We start from the raw sequence: 15,752 nt of genomic DNA, 5'->3' as shown, positions 1-15,752 counted from the left end.
TAACATCTACAGACTTCCCTCTCCCTGGTGGTGCTGTGGGTTTGGCTGCTCAGCAGAAGCAGCTGCTTCGGAGCTCTCTCAGGCTACTGCTCTTTAATAAAGAGAGCATTAGATGAAATTAACCTTGTTTTTCACCATATTAGCACAGCAGTTAAAGCCGTTCTGAAGACGGGCTGGCTGGGTTCCTACTCATCTCCCTCAGTTTACCCAATTGCAACAAGGGGCGGGGAATGGGGGAGGGGGGCTGCTGAGGTGTACCTCACTGGCTAAGTGTGGACGTAACTCGAAACTAGGAGGCAGAAGGCGGTTCAGAACATGAGTCCACCACGTTGCATGTCTGGGACGTGAGGCAAGGAGGGCCTTGTGACGCACCCTTCCCTCGCGCGTGGGCACCTCAGCGGCGGGCTCTCTGGGCCTCCTCCGATGTCGGGCTCCGTCGGGGAGCTCACCCCAGCGGAGTTAAACTGCTCTCAGTCCCGCGGCGGCGGCTAGCACCCTAACCAGCCAGTTCCTCAGGAATCTCGGGCTCCCAGAGGACAGCGGCCAACAGGAGACCTGCCCGGGAAAGCGGGAGCCGAGGGCGGAGCTACGGGGCGGGGGACGCCGCGTTACGTCAGACGTAGCGCCGCACGCAGCGGCACGCATGCGCACTAACTCGTGGCTGGGGGCAAGCAACATGGCGGCCGAGCACAAGCCCAAGTTATCCAAGAATCTGCTGCGCATGAAGGTGCGGGACTGAGGGCGGGCCGGGCGGTCGGACCACCCCGGGATCAGGGCCGAAGCGCTGGACGTCTGGGAATGCCAGCGAGACCCCGGGGCCCCCCAGCTGCCGCCTTCATTCCCCGCGCCAGCTCCGCGGGAGGCGCCGGGGCAGGATTGCGAAGGAGGCTTGAGTCGCGAGGCCCTGGGCGGATAAGGGAGGCCACTCTTAAAACTGTCAGAAAGTGGTCCCGAAATAGAGACTTAAGGGTGAGCAGAGGGTAGTCGCTTAGCTGAGGAAAAGGCGCGATAGAAATCAGAGGGATGCGGGTGAAAATAAGATAAATCAGTCGTTTGGCAGCAGGGCAAGTACAAAGAAATGAGGCTAGGAACAAAGGCAGTGTTTAACGGCAGACTGGGCGTCTTAGTCCAGTTTGAGGGTTTCGGCGTGAGCATGGAGAACAGTGTCATTTGCCGGTTTTTTACTCATTAAGAGACTTTAACTGTAACTGCCCTGTAGAGAATGCATCGAAAGAAGGACTAAAATCCAACCAAGCCCACTGCCATTCGAGTCGATTCTGACTCATCTCATTGCCACCAATTCACTTTTGAGTCATAGCGACCCCGTAAGGCAGAGTAGAACGTTCCCTGTGGGTTTGCTAGGCCGTAAATCTTGACAGGAGCACAGAGCCTCATCAACCATAGAGCACCTGGAGTTAGCAGGTCAATGCATAATCCACTACACCTGGGACCCTAGGGTCCTACTCATAGTAACCCTATATTAAGTTTCCAGGGCTGTAAATCTTTGTCAGAGCCGACGATCTCGTCTTTCCACCTCAGAAGGACCCCGGCTTGAAGGCTTCACAAATGACACAATTGCACCCAGATGGACCAGTTTGAAGTTCTTTCTGTTGATGCTGAATGAGCTCAGGGGCAGTGGGAATGGACAGTATATTAGTTGAGGTGAAAGTGAGTTGCCTCGCTGGTCTTTGAGATAAGACAAAAGTTTGATGATAATGGCAAGAGTTTATAGTTCTTACTCTGTTTCAGACACTGCCCTAAGTGTATTATATTAACCCATCTTATCCTCATAAAGGACTCCCTGGAGATAACTGGGAGTGAGAAGTAACTTACCCAAAGTTGTATTGGTTCTTGGTAGTGTACACAGGACTCAAACTCAAGTTGTCTCTTGCCAGAACCCCTGTTTGAATCACCATACTTTTCTGTGAACACTGCTCATTGGTAGAAGGGTCCCTCGGGGGTCTTGAACAGTGAAATGTTCAACTACTAACTGAAAAGTTGGTGTTGAAGAGTTGGCTGTCTGCACCCCAAAGGTCACCGTCTTGAAAGCCCTAGGGAACAGTTGTATACTGTATGCCTGGGGTTGTCACAAGTGAGAATTGACTCAACCATGGCACCATTCTGTCTATTGATGTTGGTGGGTTTTGGGTCAGATGCAAAGTACTTGGTGTCATGCTAGAACCCCGGTGTGATTGAGTTGATCCTCATCGAAACCTGCTAGAACAGAGTAGAATGGACCTTCGCGTTTTTCTAAACTGAGATCTTTGCGGAAGCAGACAGCCCCATCTTTCTGTTTAGAGTCTGGCGGAATTTCCAGACAAAGAAAGTGAGGTATGTTTTGAAGTATTGGAGAGCAGACATTGAATGTGCAAGATTTGAATAGAATTCAGCTCGAGTATAAATACAGTGAAGGGCAGAGTAGAAATTGTAGCCCATCTTATAGCATCTAAATACTGTTTTCATGCATATTAACCAAATTGGGATCGTAGCATAGTTTTCTTTGGTTTAATGGTTTGTTATCAAGTACCATATATACTCGATTATAAGCTGACCTGAATATCAACTGAGGCACTTAATTTTACCACAAAAACTGCATTTAATAAAAAAAACTGCATTTAAAATGTACTGGAAAACTTGGCTCATACATAAGTATATATGGTAGATTTCAGAGAGGAACCACTCGGTGAATTGACTTCTAGCCAAAAGTTTGACAGTTGAACACCCCCCCCCCCCCAACTCACCCCCAGAGCCCTCAGGAGACAAGCCTGTCTTTCTTCTTTTATGTAAGACAACCTTGGATATCCATGGAGCACTTCTACTATGTACACATGGGGTCTCTGTGATTCAGGAATCTTCTAAGTGGCAGCAATGATAAGATTTCAAAGTAGTAGAGAACATTGAGGACAGAGATGGAAAATATTGTAGCAATTTATTTTAGCTATTGGAACAGGCCATATGAATGTGTGGTTGGGGTTCAGATCAAAGATAGGACCCTGGAGTTAAGAAATTGCTCAAGATAAAGGTATTATTCCCACCCAAATGATGAAGATTGGAGGCTTAACATTAGAAGCAAAGTAAAGGCAGGGGCAAGGAGAATTAGCAGGGTTTTCGATTTGGGTTAGCAGCGTCTTAGTGTAGATACGAAGGAACTTAATGACAGGGTTTCTGGAGATGCTATACAGGAAGGGTTCCTGTGAGACTCAATGGAGTAGCTACTTAAGATCCAAATCTTAAGTATGGAACAAAGAGGGTTCAAGAGTTAATCCTGACTCATTTGTTTTCAAATGTACTTAAACTCTGAGTTAGTCAGCTGTTGAAGACTGGCAGTTAAAGATGGCATGGCGTATTGGACCTCCTCATCTAACATCATAGCAGGCTTTCAGACCAGTTCTTCCCTGTTTAGTCATGGCGAACAAAGTGAAACCAGGGTGGACCTAAATTTGTAAAATATGGATACCTGGAATAGTCATTGCCATGGGAAAAATTACAGATAAATGACCTGTCAGAAACTTAAATCTCCTTAGAAAGCATGAACAGCATGCATGTTGCCTAGCCACCAAGTCTCTTGAACCACAGTCAGAAATCACTGTGCCCAGCTCAAAGGTAACATTTATCCATGTCATTTTGAATGGATGTCACTCTCCAATCTTGGCAATGATCGAGTCTTCTATACCAGGCTCCTGAAAGGGTTTATTATCGCTCTTCCAAGTTTCCCATTCCAGGGCTTCAATCCATGATTTTTCCCATTCTGGTTAATGTTAAAATGCACCCACATTTTCCATATCAGTCTGTTTTGATTTCACAGTGTTGCTATAACTGAGCCAGCCCTGAACCCTGCTTCACAATGGAGGAAGAGAGTTATTATCCACAGCAACAGCTCAAACCATCTGATTGCTATGAGTTCAGACATACCTCCACCCTCCAACCTTTTTACCAATTCCTGTGCCACCTATCTCTCCCATGACACTAATTGCTGCTGGGTAAAAATTATTCATTTCAGTGGCCACATAGAATTCACAAACCATATAGGCATAGAGTTTATTAGGGAAGTCACAGGTTAAAATTCAGGATCAGGAACCACTCAGTATACAAATCTGATCAGAAGAGCTTTCCTGCCATGCCTATCGCCTGTCCTCTTCTTGGGCCCCTGGTTTTGACCTCTGTCTTGCTCATTCAAGTGTTAGAAAGCTCTTTAGTTCTGCTAATAAATGCCCAGAAAAAACTCACTCTTCCCGGGAGGCTTGTGCTTGAATCTGCTTGGCTTTCTCACTTTGTAGTTCAGCAGGTCTACAGTAGTCTTCCTCCATTGGCTTCAGCCCACAACCGCTCTATCTCGTGCTTGTCCTCTTGCCACCATTTCTCAGCGAATGCTGCTTTTCAGTATCCCCCACTGTCTTCAGTGTTACACCACTGGGTTTACCTTCTCTTCTTGATGGTAGTGAAGTTCCCCCCTCTGCTCGGGGATTAACTCTTTTAAGCCTAGCTGTATGACATCTGGCCAATCCCCTTGTTAGGGTTCCATACACCTTATTTACATGGACCTACCCCCAACAAGGTTGCTGTGCATTGCCATATGGTGGGCTTTACAAGACCATGCATGCTAACCAAAAACCCAACCCCACTACCATGACTCATAGTGACCCTACATAGGGCAGAGTAAAACTGCTTCTTAGCTTTCAAAGACTAAATCTTTACAGGAACAGACAGCCTCATCTTTCTATCTCTGAGTGACTGGTGAGTTTGAACCACTAGTCTTGTAATTAGCCACTAGTACTTAGCCCAAAGCTCCTTACGTGTGGCTAGAAAGGAGCCATATTAAGTAATTCACTGCCTTAAAGGAGGTGGTTCTTGTGGGAAGTGTGTTGGCAGAAGGTAGAAAGGACTCCTACTTTGTGATTATCGGTTTTTTTTCTGTAAAAGGCTTACCCATTCCCTCTAGTCAGTCCAACTCAAAATTCATTGAGTCGATTCTGACTTTGTGGGACAGGGTAGAACTGCCCCTATGGCTTTTGAGACTATTAACTCTTTATGGGAGCAATAAACCTCATCTCCCAAGGAGCAGCTGGTAGTTTCAAACTGTGTACCTTGAGGTTAGCAGCCTAACATGTAACCATTATGTCACCAGGGCTCCTTTAGATCAACTCAGTGACCCTATGTGACAGGACAGAACTGCCCCCAGAGGGCTTCCAAGGCTATAAATTTTAACAGAAGCAGAACTGCCTCATCCTTCTCCCTTGGATCAACTGGTGTGTGTAAACCACTGCCCTTTTGGTTCCCAGCATAGTACTTCACCACAGGGGCTCCCTTGTGAGAGGCTCTTCACCGTGTAGAAGGCTTTAAAAGAATACATATTTTAGACTTGTAAGTCATACTGTTTGCCACACTTGGTCAGCTCTCCTGTTGAAACTCAGGACTGGATGCATGTGCCTGCATTCCGGTAAAACTTTATTTTCAAACTCTTACAGCTGCCCAAAGGCTGCAGCTTGCTGATGGTTAGACTCTGGCCTATGAAATTAAATCACTAGCTTGGAGTTGGAGTGTGTTCTTAGACACTATAGAGTTAGAACAATTGAATTACTCCCAAAGACTGAAATTGCTTGATTCATATTCACAGGGCGTTCTGTCCTGTCCATGTATACAGAGCATGTATGTGACTATTTTGTTTAATTTGTATAACAAAACTTACTTGTTGTTGAATATATGGCTGTTTTATACACCACAAAGTGTATCTAGCGCACCTCGCTTTATGCTGCTGCACTTGGTTGCACTTCACAGATAGGGGTTTTGACAAATGGAATGTCTGCGGCCACCCTGCCTGGGACAAATCCGTGGGCACCATTTTTACAACAGCCTGTGACCACACGGCATCTCTGTTCCATTTTGGTAATTTCTTGCAGCGCGTCCATCTGTTTCCCTCATGTTATTGCACATGTCTTGGACTACATTATAGTGCAAACATAACTTCCACATGCACTGGGAACCAGAGCATTCACGTGACTCCTTACTCGCATACTCACATCATGTGGCGGTCTGGAACCGAATCCTCCATGCCTCTGAGGCCTGCTGGACCAAAGATCAGGAGACAGATGGACATTGGGGCAGGATTGGTGAGTTCCGTCACCAGGAATAAGAGTGGTGATATGGGACATCTCAGTTGGTAGAATAACTGTCCAAGGAGAGGAGTCTGGGAAAACAAGACTAGTCTAGATGCTTTTCCGTTCCATGCACCCTTATGTGTGCGAGTGCTGTCCAAGTGCTGATACTACAGGGTGACTGAGGCATCACGTGCTGCTTAGAACCTAGTCTTGGCCACGGAAGATGAAGAAGGCCATGTTCCTACTGCCCTACCCGAGACAGGGAGACATGCTGGTGCTTCCCCGGTCAGTTGAGGCAGTCCCAACTAAGGATGTGAGTTTCCGCCCCAAAGGCGGGACTGGTTTGCCAGGCAGGGAACAAACAAATGAGGAACAGCAAAGGCTGCAGGACTTGGAAAACCTAGAAACTGTAAGTTCTCTCCTGTGATGCGACCTAGGAGGATGAGGACCATGTGTATGTTTGGCAAGCACTTGCCTTTGTATTTCCGAATAGTGATGGAGTCACTGGAAGGTACGGGAATTGTATTGGGAGTTCCTGTGTACCCTTCAGCCATCTGATGGCTGAGTCGATTCCAACTCACAGTGATTGTGCCATGGAGTGGAGCTGTTCCACACCATCCCCGAGGCTGTAATTCTTCCCAAAATCAGACTGCCACATCTCTGCAGCTGATGGGCTCAGCCCATTGTCCTTTCCGTTTGCAGCTGATCATGTACCCATGATATCCCATGGCCCCCCTTTCCCGCATCCAGCCACCCACGGTGCTGACATCGTAGACAGCAGAGTGCCATGTTGAAACCAGGTACAGCTCAGACCCTGCACTCATGTTGGGGTAACCAGTGTCACATCTGCCATGTATAACTTCCCTCATCAGAAAGCGCTCCCACCCTCCTCCCCACACGGGCCCTCACCTTGAGCAGTATCTTCTCCATCAGTACTTTTTGTCATTTTGAGAAGGTGATGTAAATGAACCCAAACCCACTGCCATGGAGTCCCAACTCAGCGTCTCACCATGGGTGACCAGCTGCTGGCACTCATTGTGCTGTGTTTTGCTTTTGCAGTTCATGCAAAGAGGACTAGACTCAGAAACCAAGAAGCAGCTGGAAGAGGAGGAGAAGAAGATCATCAGTGAGGAGCACTGGTACTTGGATCTGCCAGAGCTTAAAGAGAAAGAGTAAGTTCAGGCGGCTTATGTTTATGATGCTTGGGCAAGTCCCGGGAATGCATTGTGAGCCACCATGCCGGTGACTGGACAGAAAACTATTCAGCATCCTGAATTAGCCTAGCAAAATAGTTTTCTAAAATTGGGGAACCTGAACAAGGTCTACTTGGACATGTATGTTTTTATTGGCCCCTAGCTGTCATTTAAAATATTAATGTTTTTTGTTTGTTTCACATCAAATGAAGGGATCTAGTTCCCCCACCCCAAGCCTCTGGTAGTCACAGGTAACCTTTTACAGGAAACTGGAATTTTCTCGCTATCTAGTTAACTTCCACAAATGGGATGTGTACCTCAAGCACCTCCAGTTTTATTTCAATAACTGAGAGTTGGACTCAGTTCCTGAAGATCAGGGCGAGCATTTGGTCTCCATTCAGAGAGAGAGTGACTACTTTTAATACTAATGATGATGTGTTCTGTGGAGTCAGTCCCGACTCACATCAACCCCATGGGACAGAGGTGAGCTACCCCTAGGGTTTCCACAGTGGTAATTTTTGGAATTACAGTTGATTGCCAGGTCTTTCTTCTGACGAACCCCTGGGTGGATTGGATCTTGGCCTTTTGGTTAGCAGCTGAGTGCTTGACTATGAAGGCGCCGTCAGCGTTGGCTAATAGTAAGGATCCCTGGTAGCTCAGTGGAAGGTTGATAGTTCAAACCCACCAGCCTCTCTGTGGAAGGAAGACCAGGCTTCTTGAAGATTGCAGCCTTGGAAACCCAGGGCCTAGTTCTGCCCTATGGCATGTGCTTTCTGAACCAGACAGACTTGACAACATCATCCCTTTTCCTGGCGTCACATCTGGTAGCCAGAGACTGAGCTGCCTCCCTTTGCAACAACTGAGGGTCTTGTCAATCTCTTTCTTGAGCTCCTTCAGGTGGCTTAGGCCTATGGATCATACTGCAGGGCATCTTCTCCACTGTTCCCCGCCTTTCTTATTTACATAGAGGATCTTTCTTAAAATTCATTCCACTCCCCATTAAAACTTCTGCATGTAACTACCTCAGAGAGAGCTGGTCTCCAGGAGAACCGAGGCGGTTTCCCCAGCTTCTGGAACATGCCTGGAACACAGCTTGGTGCTCCTGAGCCTCTGCTGAGTGAGTGAATGGGGGAGCCTAGAAGAGAAGGGATGCCTAGCTTTCTGTGCAGCAGTAGCCATGAAGGCCAGGTGGCTGCTGTGGACTGTCCTCAGTGGTTCGTAACCAGCCTGTACAGAGAAGGCCCCCAGGATCTTCAGGGCATGGACTGATTCCTTGGAGCAGGGTCCTGTGAGAGGCCACAGCATCCACCCTGCATCTTGTTTCCAGGACAACCACAGTGGCCAGGGCACCTTCCATGGTGTTGGCATTGTGCTGGTAGCCTTTTGTTGTGTCTTGGGTTTGGCTCAACAATTTGCCACCCTTATTTCTGCCTTTTTCCATTTCTGATCATAACGTTTTCCCTGCGATTTTGTGAAGCCCCACCACCTCGTTAAGAAATCCCCTCTTAGCTTTCCTCCTCTTGACTGCTGATGAACCAAGCACTTCCAGTAAATACCCTCTCCAAGTTCCCAGGCTCTCGTGTTCCACTGCCTCTCCTAGTTGGGTACTGAAGCAGAATTCTTCAGGGACCAGGAACTTCATGGAAGCTTCACCTGAGGAATATTTCCATTATTTAAATGCCGTTGGTCTCCACTTGATGTCAGCATTTATGCAAACTCATAAGTGTTCAGAGACCTCAAGCCTGCAGCTCTTTGTCTTCATTAATCCCGTCTTACTCCTCACCCTAGGTGAGGCATCTGGTTGTATTTTTACTGGACTTCAAGAACAACCCTGAGATGGATTCTTCGAGTCTTGGCTTTCCTTGTACATAGACATACTACCAATGTAAGTTTTACTTTTCCCCTTAGGAGCCTCATAATCGAAGAGCAGAGTTTTTTGCTCTGCGAAGACCTTCTCTATGGAAGAATGTCCTTCAGAGGATTTAATCCTGAAGTTGAGGTACTAAATATAATTGCTTCAAATTGAAAGGTTTTCTTCCCACTGAACCCTTTCTGCTGATAATTGGCTCCACTTCTCCTCCCTCCCTCTGCCCCTCCCCATGCCTGCCGGACCCCATTCTTCCTCATTAACTAGAGGATGAAAAGTCTAGAAATACCAGCACAGCTATTTCCGGACATTGCACGCGCTGCAGGCTAGCGTTGCAATGGGGCTGCGTGGTAGTGCCATGCTGCCTTGGACAGAGCGTGGGCGTTCCCACCCAGGTTCCTTACAGGAAACGGGAGGATTTTATTCCTATGGTGCCAACAGAAAAATGTCTTCCCTGGCAGCTATAAATGTCTCTTTTCTATCGGGGGCAAAAAATCTTAACATTCTGTCACGTAATGTTTGAATGGCCAGGTTTTTAAACCAAACTTGTCAGTAGATTTTCAAGTGTGAATCCTTTGTGCACTACGTGTTTGAAAAGTGACTGGGCTGTTTGTTTGTTTGTATAATTGTGTTTTCTTCAGCAAGTATTTCCGACCACTCTGGCTCCACTCTATTGGGACTTGGACCAGGGCTGCTTGTCATTGGAGGCAGGGTGTCTCAACCTTGGCACCGTGGGCATTAGGACCAGATCATGGTTGGTCAGGGAGGTGGAGACCCATCCTTTGACAGCAGAGTGTGGAGTAGCAGCCCTAGACATGACAGCCAAAAATGTCTCAGACACTGACAGCTGTCCCCTGGGGGACAAGATCAGCCCCATTGAGAACACATACTTGGAGGCTGCATCTCCATCAGACAGACCAGTTATCCAGAATCACTGCCAGCCTTTATTTAAGGATTGTAGTTTCCCCTCCCCCTTTTGAGAGTTGTGATGACTAAACGTGTTTTGCGCACTTTTTACAAAGTCAAGATGAAAAGTGTTTCTTTTTAATATGTGCAACTGTACTTTGACCTGCATCAAGTTTTGAATTGGGAAGCAAAAGAAGATGGTGGTTGGGTGGATGGCAGAGGATGGAGAGCAGGGATTATGGGAGTGTGGTACCCTGAGAATGGGCTCTAGGATGGCATAACCTTTCCCCCCCTCCCCCCCACAGTACAGTGAGGAGAGAGGAGACATCATCCTCAGCCTGGGAGGTTGGTAGGAGGTTAGTAGAAATGGCTCTAATTACCAGTCTTCTAACACTGAATGAATTTTCTTCGTCCAGAATGATTTTGAGCTTCTAGACTCTGAAAAATCCACTGCCATCAAGTCAATTTCAAGGCAAAGTGAACCTTTAGGACAGAGTAGACTGCCCCGTGGGGGTCCCAAGACTGTAAATCCTCTCTGGAATGAAAAGCCTCATCTACCTCCCTTGAAGTGGCAGGTGGTTTTGAACTGCTAACCTTGTGGTTAGCAGTCCCACTTCACTATGTCACTTGGGCTCATACTGGTCAAAAAAATCTGAGAAAAGTTCCATTTTCCTGGTTTTGAAAGAAATGATAACTTAAAAAACATGTACTTCATAGCAAAGTGTGTTCAGAATGCGCATTTTTCACATTGAACGTGTTTCTAGTGGCACCTAGCATTAACCAGTCCATTTGCCTTCAGGTAGACTCTTGACTGTGGAAACCCCACACTTCAGGGTTGAACTGCGTTCTGTGGGGTTACTGTGGCAGGTGTGTCCTCTAAGGTGCCTCTGGAGACTCAAACCTACCACCTTCCAGTTAGCAACTAGGTGCAGTGACCCTTTGCAGCATCTTTGGACTCCAACACCTAGCACCAGACTTGTTCATTGGGTGATTGTCAGTTCTGTGCCTGCAGTCTGTTAGCCTCCTCCACCTCCTCCAGATGCCAGAAATGCCATGGGAGCCTTACTCTGTCAGAGGATAGCTGTCCAAAAGGTACAAAACAGAATAGAAGTCCTGGCACATGTGATGCAGATGAACCTGGAGATGTTTGGCTGGGTGAAGTAAGCCGTCACAGAAGGGCCAGTGGTGTGTGAGCGCAGCCTCCCGCCACAGCTCCAGTAGGCACGTGTAGCGAGAACAGACTTGAGTGACTACCAGGAACAGGAAATGGGGAGTTTCTATCTGTGGTGTTGGAGAATTTGGCAACAGCTATTTGTCGCAGCTGCACGGTGTGATCAGTGTCATTGGTGTCGCTGAACTGTGCCAGTGAATGTGGTGAAATGGTAAATGCTGTGTTCTCTCTGTTTTCACAACAATAAAAACTTTAAGTCCTAGTTATCTTTTTCCTTTCTTTCCTCTTGTCCCACGGTAGCGGTCTAAATACAGGCATGTATATATGTAAATATACTTATATATAACAATAGGGAAATCGATCTATGTGCATATATTTATAGGTTTAGTATTAAGGCAGCAGATGGACATTGGGCCTCTACTCAAGTACTCCCTCAACACAAGAACAATTTGTTCAAATAACCCTGCATTCTGTGATGCTCACCTTCCTGACATGATCGCTGAAGACAAAATGGATGCATAGCAAATGTGGTGAAGAAAGCTGATGGTGCCTGCCTATCAGAAGATACAGCGTCTTCAGTCTCACAGGCTTGAAGATAAACAAGCAGCCATCTAGTTGAGAAGCAACAAAGCCCACATGGAAGAAGCACACCAGCCTGTGTGATCATGAGGTATCAATGGGATCAGGTATCAGGCATCTAAGACTCAGAACAAAATATCATATCGATGTTTATGAGGGAAGGGTGGAGTAGAGACCCACAGCCCATCTGTAGACAATTGGAAATCCCCTCACAGAAGGGTTACAAGGAAGAGACAAGCCAGTCATGGGCAGTATAGCACTAATGAAACATTTACCTTTTCTCTAGTTTTTTAATACTTTCCCCTTCCTCTACTATCACGAACCCAATTCTCTCTTACAAAACTGGCTTGACCAGAGCATGTACACTGGTACAGATAAGAGCTCATAACACAGGGAATCCAGGACAGATAAACTCCTCAGGACTAATAATGAGAGTAGCAATACCAGGAGGGTAAGAGCAGAAAGTGGAACCAATCACAATGATTGACATATAACCACCACCACCCCCATCCAGAGGGACAAACAACAGAAAAGTGGGTGAAGGGAGGCAATGGATAATGTAAGATATGAAAATATTAATAATTTATAATTTATCAAGGGTTCATGAGGAGGGGAAATGAGCTGACACCAAGAGCTCAAGTAGAGAATATTTTTTAAATGACAATGGCAACATGTACAAAAGTGCTTCACACAATGGCTGTAGGTATGGATTGTGATAAGAGCCCCAATAAAATGATTTTTTTTTAATTTTTTCAATTAAAAAAACGAAGGTTTAAAATCAAGTGTAAAAAGTTAGGAATGTTGGGTGGAGAGCAAATGCTTTGAGAATGATTGGGGCAGGGAATATATGGATGTGCTTTATACAATTGATGTATGTATATGTATGGATTGTGATAAGAGTTATATGAGTCCCTAATAAAATGTAAAAAAAGAAAAAAAATTTAAATAGAAAAAAACAAAAAAGTTAGGAATGGTGTGTGTGCCAGAACACGGTGAAGGAGACGTGTGGGACATGCCCCACCTCTGGTTTGGGGTGAGGAAAGGTGACAGATGATCCCCTCTATCACTCCGGAACTCTCCTAGTAGTGTTTACACTCCATGCATCTGCCGTTGCCTACCTGCTCCCATTGAGTCAAAGACAGGACACATACTGGAGTCACATTCAAAGATTGTTGTTCTCTTTGCTGGAGTGAGACAGTGACCCACGTCTTTGCATATGGTAGTGTCACCTGCAGTCAAGTTGGCCCCAAACACAATGGATCCAAACTTCACCCGGTCCTGGGTCAGCGCACACTATCAGTTGTGGATGAGACGATGTGATCTATATCATTTTGGGGGGTGTCAGAAATTGCCAGGCCTTCCTTTCTAGTCTGTCATAGTCTTGGAGCGCCAGTGAAACCTATTCGGCATCTTAGCACCACTCAAAGTCTCCACAGACAGGACAGGTGGTGGCTGCGCTTGAGATGCATTGGCCAGGAGCTGACCCAGCTGTCTCACATGGAAAACAAATTCTACCATGTAACCACCCACGCCCACTTTAGACATAGGTAACTAAGAATGAGCTTTATGATCTAAATACAGTTGAAATGGAATGCAATGGCCTTCATCTTACTGTTTTAATTCAGAGCTGATCTCTAGTTGCCCAGTATGGCATTCAGTTTCACATGAAGCCTTTATAAATTCAGGCTGGTCTGCAAAGCCTCTGACTTCAGTTCCTCTAGCTGCTAAGTAAGCTTGAAATCAGTTCCTTTCAAAACCCTCTTCCAGCCCTAATGGTCAAGGTTGGTGTCTTTTCCAGAAATTAATGCTTCAGATGAACTCCAAGAGCAAAACTGAAGAAATTGAAGATGAAATAGTGGAGGTCGATGTGTCAGATGAAGAAATGGCCAGAAGGTAAGCCTGACCCCGAAAAGGCCTGTGACAGGGGCCTCACCAAGAAGCATGTGCATTCATTCCACGGCCTCTCTCAGCCAGTGCCGGAAAGGAGACGGAAGCTGCATTCTGGGCCTTTGCCTGGACTGAGGTCAGGCTGGCTCAGCCTATACCACTGAAGGCACACAGCCAGGGCTGCATTCCACACACATCATCCCGCGCGCCCTCTTCCTGCTCATCTCAGCACTGCTGGCACAGTGATGAAGCACTTACACTGCTAATGAAAGGTTGGCGGTCCAAACCTGCAGGAGAGGAGATGGCAGCGGTGGGGCAGTCCACACGCATGAAGGAAGGAACCCTGTGCAGCGGCTCTGCTCTGTCTCACGGGTCACTGGGAGTCGTCAGAATGGACTGTTCAACAGGACAGCAGGGTGGCTTTTTATCCCTCTTAAGAAACCTCCTGTAAACAATTGGCCCCATGGAGGGGAAAAATGGGTTTCTTAACTTAGTGAGGTTAATGTAAAAGCAAAGAACAGGAAAAAATCTTTGCACCGGACACAACGGAAGCCTTTAATTGTGACTGACTTCCTTCTGTCACCTATTTGGTTTGAAACCCTAGGCAAGCTTGACTCTGAGCCTTTTTCATGGGAAATTAAGCATGTACTGCCTTTATGTCATCTTTAACAGGTACGAAAGCCTGGTGGGCACTATCGGAAAGAAGTTCGCCAAGAAGAGGGACCGGGCCAACTATGAAGAAGATGAAAATGGGAACATGAAACTGACAAAAACAAAGAAGATGTTCTTAAAACCCCAAGATTAAAGTGGCTGCCTGCAGAGGCACCTCAGGAAGAAAAGCCTTTTGGGGAAGCTGCTCTGCTTATTGCGCTGTCATTTTTGGATACTCTGGTGTCTATTTGTGAATAAGTGCACACTTTGGAAAATGCTGTTCCCAAAACAGGTGTGTGATGGATGTTATACATCCTTTTGCCCAAATGGGGTTTGTCGAGAAGGAGTTTTACACTCTCAAGCTTCAAATGTATATATAGTTTACATAAAGACCTTTGTGACCTTGGATTTTTTAAAATAGAGCTCTGTGAACCCTATCCTTCAATAAATTAATCTCACTGTTTAAATTGCCGTCATGTTTATCTGTTTCTGTAAATTTTAATCAGTCTTCTCAGTCAATCGTCACGCATATGTTTTTGAAATTTAAAGAATTCTTTATCAGGTAGATTGATCAAGAATGAAAATCCACTCCTACTCTGTAAACTTTAATCAGTCATCTCAGTCAATCATCACGCATATGTTTTGGAAATTTAAAGAATTCTCTATCAGGTAGGTTGATCAAGAATGAACATGCCACTCCCACTCCGACCTGAAGTCTGCATTGTTGCCAAGTTACTTTCAGATTATGGTACAGGGATAGTTTGACAACAGCCCTTGGTGAATAATTTTGTTTTTTAAAACACCCTGCTTTTGAATAAACATGTTTGCACAAAATATTCCCTGTTCTGCCTTCAAATAATAATTTAATTCAGTAATCCAAAAATTTTAAAACCTTTTGAAAAAGTTAGTCTATTTATCCTCTAGTGATGTATTAGGCTACATCTTTTATGGGTCAAAACATTGAATGGCAGCCATTTTATTGCCAGACCAGCTAGCATGTGTTTTTGTGTACCCTGTTCCTACAACTGATACATACAGAAACACAGAGAATTAAGTGTCTGTATCTCTTGGTAGATGTACGCCCGGGACCTGTAGGTATTGATTTCCTGTAATGTTGCTGACAGCTAACTGAGGTGAATGTCTTTTCTTTAGGAGGGCGATGTCTCATCTTGGCCTTTGATAGTGCTATATGACCTCAGCTTTCTGATGGGCTAGAGTGGAGCGAATTTGACCTGGCCTAGCTTTCCCACTAAAAGGGGCAGGAGTTATGCCCTTTCAACAACCTGTATCCCAGGGTCGAAGCTAGTGGGTTTTCTATGCTTTTGCCACAATGCCTGGAGGGTCGTCCCCCGCCCCCCCCCCCCCCATGGTGTTATATGCAGAATGACTGGGCTTTGTGTGAG

The 15,752-nt window shown here is 46.0% G+C and overlaps 1 protein-coding gene across 1 annotated transcript; it reads left to right on the top strand.

Moving 5' to 3' along the window:
* The first annotated feature begins 593 nt into the window (after positions 1 to 593).
* On the top strand, positions 594 to 14,829 carry MPHOSPH6 (M-phase phosphoprotein 6). Its single transcript, XM_075537031.1, has 5 exons — positions 594 to 727; positions 7,155 to 7,267; positions 9,197 to 9,287; positions 13,610 to 13,704; positions 14,371 to 14,829. The coding sequence occupies exons 1-5, from the start codon at positions 644 to 646 to the stop codon at positions 14,501 to 14,503; spliced, it is 516 nt and encodes a 171-aa protein (XP_075393146.1). The 5' UTR covers positions 594 to 643; the 3' UTR covers positions 14,504 to 14,829.
* The last annotated feature ends 923 nt before the right edge of the window (positions 14,830 to 15,752 follow it).

This window comes from Tenrec ecaudatus, chromosome 18, assembly GCF_050624435.1.
Source record: "Tenrec ecaudatus isolate mTenEca1 chromosome 18, mTenEca1.hap1, whole genome shotgun sequence".
NCBI classification, from domain to species: Eukaryota; Metazoa; Chordata; class Mammalia; order Afrosoricida; family Tenrecidae; genus Tenrec; species Tenrec ecaudatus.
The sequence above is the reverse complement of the archived record's forward strand: the minus strand, read 5'-3'. Positions and strand labels throughout refer to the sequence as shown.

Bases quoted from the DNA above. Each gene is read 5' to 3' on its own strand.
- MPHOSPH6 (XM_075537031.1), top strand. From the start codon at position 644: ATGCGCACTAACTCGTGGCTGGGGGCAAGCAACATGGCGGCCGAGCAC. The intron at 7,268-9,196 runs GTAAGTTCAGGC...TTTTCCCCTTAG, and splicing joins CCAGAGCTTAAAGAGAAAGA to GAGCCTCATAATCGAAGAGC. The intron at 9,288-13,609 runs GTACTAAATATA...TGTCTTTTCCAG, and splicing joins GATTTAATCCTGAAGTTGAG to AAATTAATGCTTCAGATGAA.